The 4445-nt window shown below is 66.6% G+C and overlaps 1 protein-coding gene across 1 annotated transcript in view; it reads left to right on the plus strand.

Annotated features, from left to right (window-relative positions):
• The window catches only part of ARHGEF1 (Rho guanine nucleotide exchange factor 1), a gene marked incomplete at its 5' end in the record, with an annotated part of 9195 nt that overhangs the window by 3702 nt on the left and 1048 nt on the right, over nt 1-4445 (plus strand). The window contains 14 exon segments of the mRNA XM_025194584.1: nt 261-530; nt 618-802; nt 1077-1223; nt 1454-1536; nt 1630-1755; nt 1833-1947; nt 2026-2126; nt 2291-2368; nt 2448-2523; nt 2879-3046; nt 3592-3679; nt 3754-3855; nt 4028-4092; nt 4182-4411. Coding sequence (XP_025050369.1) covers nt 261-530; nt 618-802; nt 1077-1223; nt 1454-1536; nt 1630-1755; nt 1833-1947; nt 2026-2126; nt 2291-2368; nt 2448-2523; nt 2879-3046; nt 3592-3679; nt 3754-3855; nt 4028-4092; nt 4182-4411 — 1834 coding nt within the window.

Below are 4445 nucleotides of genomic sequence, written 5' to 3' on the forward strand. Positions count from 1 at the left end.
GCACGGTGCCCACTGGTGCTGGGGTATTGGGGCAAACGCCCCCCAGGCTCTCACCTCTCTCTCTCTCATTATTTCCCCACCCCCGCATTGCATGTGACTTCATCATCCCCGCTTGCTTCTCACTGGCTGCTTTCCTCTCCCTCCTGCCTGCTGATTTGGTTATTTGCATCGGCTGTGACTTGTCTCCCCATGCGTATGCGTGTCCATGGCCACGTGTGTCCCCTTCTTGCATGTGTTGTCCATGCCTCGTGACACACGTGTTCCTCCGTGTCCCCCCACCCATTGCCATGTCCCTGTGTCCTGGCGCCGCCATGTCCGTGCGCATCCCATGTCCCTTGCGTGTCCCATGCACGGCATAGGCTGCCGGGACGGCTGGGCCGTTCGGAGAGCCTGCGGGCAGTGGAGCGGCGCCGGTCCCAACGTGGCTCAGCCAAGGGGAAGCCACCACGCTCCCGCAGCGACGTGGACCTGGACGCGGCTGCCCGCGCCGGTGCCCTCGCGGCCCCCCCGGGCCCCCCCGGCCGCTGCGTGTACGTGTGCGGGCGCGAGCATGCAGGGGGTAGGTCGGGGCGGGTCCCAGCAGTGCCGACACTGATGCCGCGGTCCGGTCCCTGCAGCCTGGAGCCGGGGGAGCCACCGCCCTTTCTGTCTGTGCAGCCTGAGGAGGGTGCTGAGCCGCGCCCTGCGCCAGGGCCAGAGCTGCCTGAACCGGAGCCGCCGGGCACCTGGCGCCAACTCGTGGCCCCTGACGCCCTCCTCCGGCTGCAGCCCACCGAGGTCAAGCGCCAGGAGGTCATCAACGGTACGTGCCCCAAGCCCCAAGCGTTTGGGTTCCCAGCACGCTTGGACCTTATAACCCTCTGGACTCCGACCAGCCCCCACATCCCTCCTAGAGAACCCATGCATCCGGGCTCCTAGCCCCGCTGGACCCTATAAGCCCCCCTGCTCCTCTCCTCTCCTCTCCTCTCCCAAGAACCCAGGTGTCTGGGCCTCCAAGAACATCCCCCGTAACAATGGCGGGTGGTGGATGTGGCCCCCTGCGCTGACCTTCCCGCCCCCGCTTACTGTGCCCCTAGAGTTGTTCATGACGGAGTTTGCACACGTGCGGATGCTGCGGGTCCTGCTGGAGGTTTTCTACCAGCCACTGCTTGCTGACAGCTTCCTTGCAGAGGATGAGCTTGTTGCCATGTTTCCCGGCCTGGAGGACCTGCTCGAGGTGCACGGTATGACCAGTGTGGGACCGAGGGGCACCTGGGGGCTGCGGGTCAGGAGTGAGGGGCACCAGGGGTGGAGGCTTCAGGTCGGGAGTGAGGGGTACCAGGGGATGCTGCGGGTCGAGAGTGAGGGGCACTGTGGGGGGAGGGCTGCGGGTCGGAAATACGGGGCACCAGGGAATGCTGCAGGTCGGAAGTGAGGGGCACCAGGGGCCTGACCCCCCTGGTGCTGCCCCCAGGTCTTTTCCTTGAGAGCCTGCGGGAACTGCGGGACGACAACAACTACGTCGTCCCTGAGATTGGGGATGTGCTCCTGGCCCGGGTATGAGGCGGGGAGCCGGGGGCTGAGGGCTAATGAGGGGGGTCACGGCCTCACAGGGGCTGACACCTCCCCCGGACCCCCGCCCCCCTGCAGTTCGAGGGCACGGAGGGTGGCTGGTTCGAGAAGATCTCAGCACGGTTCTGCAGCTGCCAGTCCCACACCCTGAAGCAGCTCAAGGCCAAGCAACGCCGGGACCCACGCTTTGCACAGTTCATCCAGGTACAGACCCCCTAAACCCCCGACTCTGACTCCCTACCCTGATCCCGACCCTGATCCCGACTCCTTGGTGCCCGCAGGAGGCGGAGAGCCAGGCACGCTGCCGGCGGCTGCAGCTGAAGGACATTGTACCCATTGAGATGCAACGACTCACCAAGTACCCGCTGCTGCTGCAGAACATCGCCAAGTACACTGGTGTGTGAGGGAGGTCAGGGGGCAGGGCAGGGGGCAGGGGTCACGGGCCAGCGCTGACCCCTGCGCCTGTGCCCGCAGAGGCACCGGAGGAGCGGGCACGGGTGGAGCATGCAGCTGAGTGCTGCCGTCACATCCTGCACCGCGTCAACCAGGAGGTGCGCGACATGGAGAACTTCATGGTGAGCTGCCAGGACTGTGTCCCCCGCCCTGCCCTGCCCTGCCCTGCCCCCGCCCCCCCCCTGCCCTGCCCTGCCCTGCCCCAGCCCCCCGGGACCCGCAAGCTCCCCCCCCGGAACTCCCAAATCCATATGTGACCCCCAAATCTATTTCTGCCCCCCTGCAGAAGATGAAGGACTACCAGGGCCGCCTGGACCTGTCCTACATGAAGCAGAGCTCAGACCCACTGCTCAGCGACTTCAAGGTACCCAGGGGAAGAACTTGGGGGCACGGGGGGGGGCGGCTCAGGGAGACCCCCTGACCCCTGATTCTCCCCCCTACAGGTGTCCGACATTACCAAGCGGCACCTGGTGCACGAGGGGTTGCTGACGTGGCGTGTCTCCAAGGACAAGGCTGTGGGTGAGTGACCTCCCTCCTTGGGGCAGGAGGGTGCCTGGGGGGTCCCTGCATGGGGCAGGAGACGGGGGCCCTGGGGAGGGGTCCATGCAGGGCCTTGGGAGGTAACGGGGGGTCTGTGCAAGACCTGGGAGTCCTGGGGGGCATCTGTGCAAGGGTGGGGGTCCCTGCAGGTCCTGGGAGTATCTGCTGGGGCTGGGGAGGTCTGCAGCTGCCCTGGGGAGGGTCCATGCAGGGCTTGGGGGGTACCCAGGGGTCCCTGGGGTGCCCATGCTGGGGGGCCCGTGCACACCCAGGGGGTCCGTGTGGGGCCTGGTGGTCCCGGGGGGTCGGTGACCCTAGCCACCTCCCTGCGCAGAGGTGCAGGCGCTGCTGCTGGACGATCTGCTGGTGCTGCTGCAGCGGCAGGAGGAGCGCCTGGTGCTGCGCTGCCAGAGCCGCCCGGTCAGCGCCCCCGACACCGCCAAGCTCAGCCTCAGCCCCATCGTGCGCCTCAGCTCCGCCATCACGCGCCAGGTAGCCACAGGTAGGTGTGGCCTCCACCCACCCAGCATGCACTGGGGTCAGGCCCCTGGGGCACTGTGGGAAGGGGATCGTGGCCATGTCCCTGGGCCTGAGGCATTGTGGGAAGGGGAAATGTGCCCTGCCCTGGGGCATTGTGGGAAGGTTTGCATGTATGTGGGGGGGCTTGCCCTAGGGCATTGTGGGAAGGGCTGTGTAGTGGGGCTGCCCCCAGTGCATTTTGGGAATGGGAGCTTGGCCACAGCCTAGGGTATGGGGGAAGGGGACTGTCTCCTTGTCCTGGTCCATCATGGGGAGAGGCACTGTGCCCTGCCCCAGTGCATGGTGGGAAGGAGGAATATGCCCTTACCTGGGGCACTGTGGGAAGAGATATGTATATAGGGGGGCTGCCCCAGGGCATTGTGGGAAGCTCAGTGTTCTCCCATGTACCTGATCTATGTACACTCCTCCCACATCTGTGCCTGATGTTGGAGGGGTCTCTGCCCAGGGGCTGGGAGTAGGACCCCCCAAAAGCCCCTGGCTGATGGTGTCCCCCCCCCACCCCTGCAGACCGCAAGGCCTTTTACGTCATCAGCAGCTGTGAGAAGGCACCACAGATCTACGAGCTGGTGGCACAGACGGTGTCGGAGATGAAGAGGTGGGGGCCGCGGGTCGGGAGGGAGGGGCACGGGGGGGGGGCAGGGAGCAGCCTGAGCTCGTGTCCTTCCGCAGCTGGTGCTCACTGATCGACAAGACGGCCGGGAGCATCAAACTGCCCGAGTCCACTTCGGTGAAACAGTCTCGGCCTGGACAGAACCCGCCCAGCCCCAGCTAGTGAGTGCAGCACCTCTGGGTGGGCGTTGGGGCAGGTGGCTCTAGGGCGGGTGTTGGGGCTGGTGTGGCAGGCCTGGGATCTGGGGTGGGCATCGGGGCGGGTATCGCATCCTGGGATGCGGCTGGCTCTGGGGGCTGTGGGGCAGGTGTAACAGTCCGCACTCTGCCCCAGCTGCCGGGAGCCGCTGCTCAGCACCTCTGAGAATGGGGCGTCACTGAAGGAGACAGACGGAGAGTGTGGGGGGCCCTGGACTCCTGGGTTCCTCTCACTGGGGGCAACACTAAGGACTCCTGGGTCCCCCCGGTCTTACCTGCCCTCCCCACAGAGCGCGACAAGGACAGGGCACTGGAGGGGGCTGAGTTTGAGGAGTGCAGCCCTGTGCCCCACCCCCACAACGATGCCCCTGCCCTGGCCGCACTGCTGGCCCTGGCGCGGCCCCTGGGGGGTGCCGAAGGGGCGCTGGCGGCCACCGCACTGCAAAGGGGTAAGTGACCTCCCACCCCATTTTCCCCCCCAGGACCCCCGCTCCGTCTCACCCCCCTGTGTCCCCCCAGTGTCAGCGCTGCGGCGGGCGGGCGTCGGGGGGGGG

This window comes from Alligator sinensis, unplaced genomic scaffold (assembly GCF_000455745.1).
Source record: "Alligator sinensis unplaced genomic scaffold, ASM45574v1 scaffold1575_1, whole genome shotgun sequence".
Lineage (NCBI taxonomy): Eukaryota > Metazoa > Chordata > Crocodylia > Alligatoridae > Alligator > Alligator sinensis.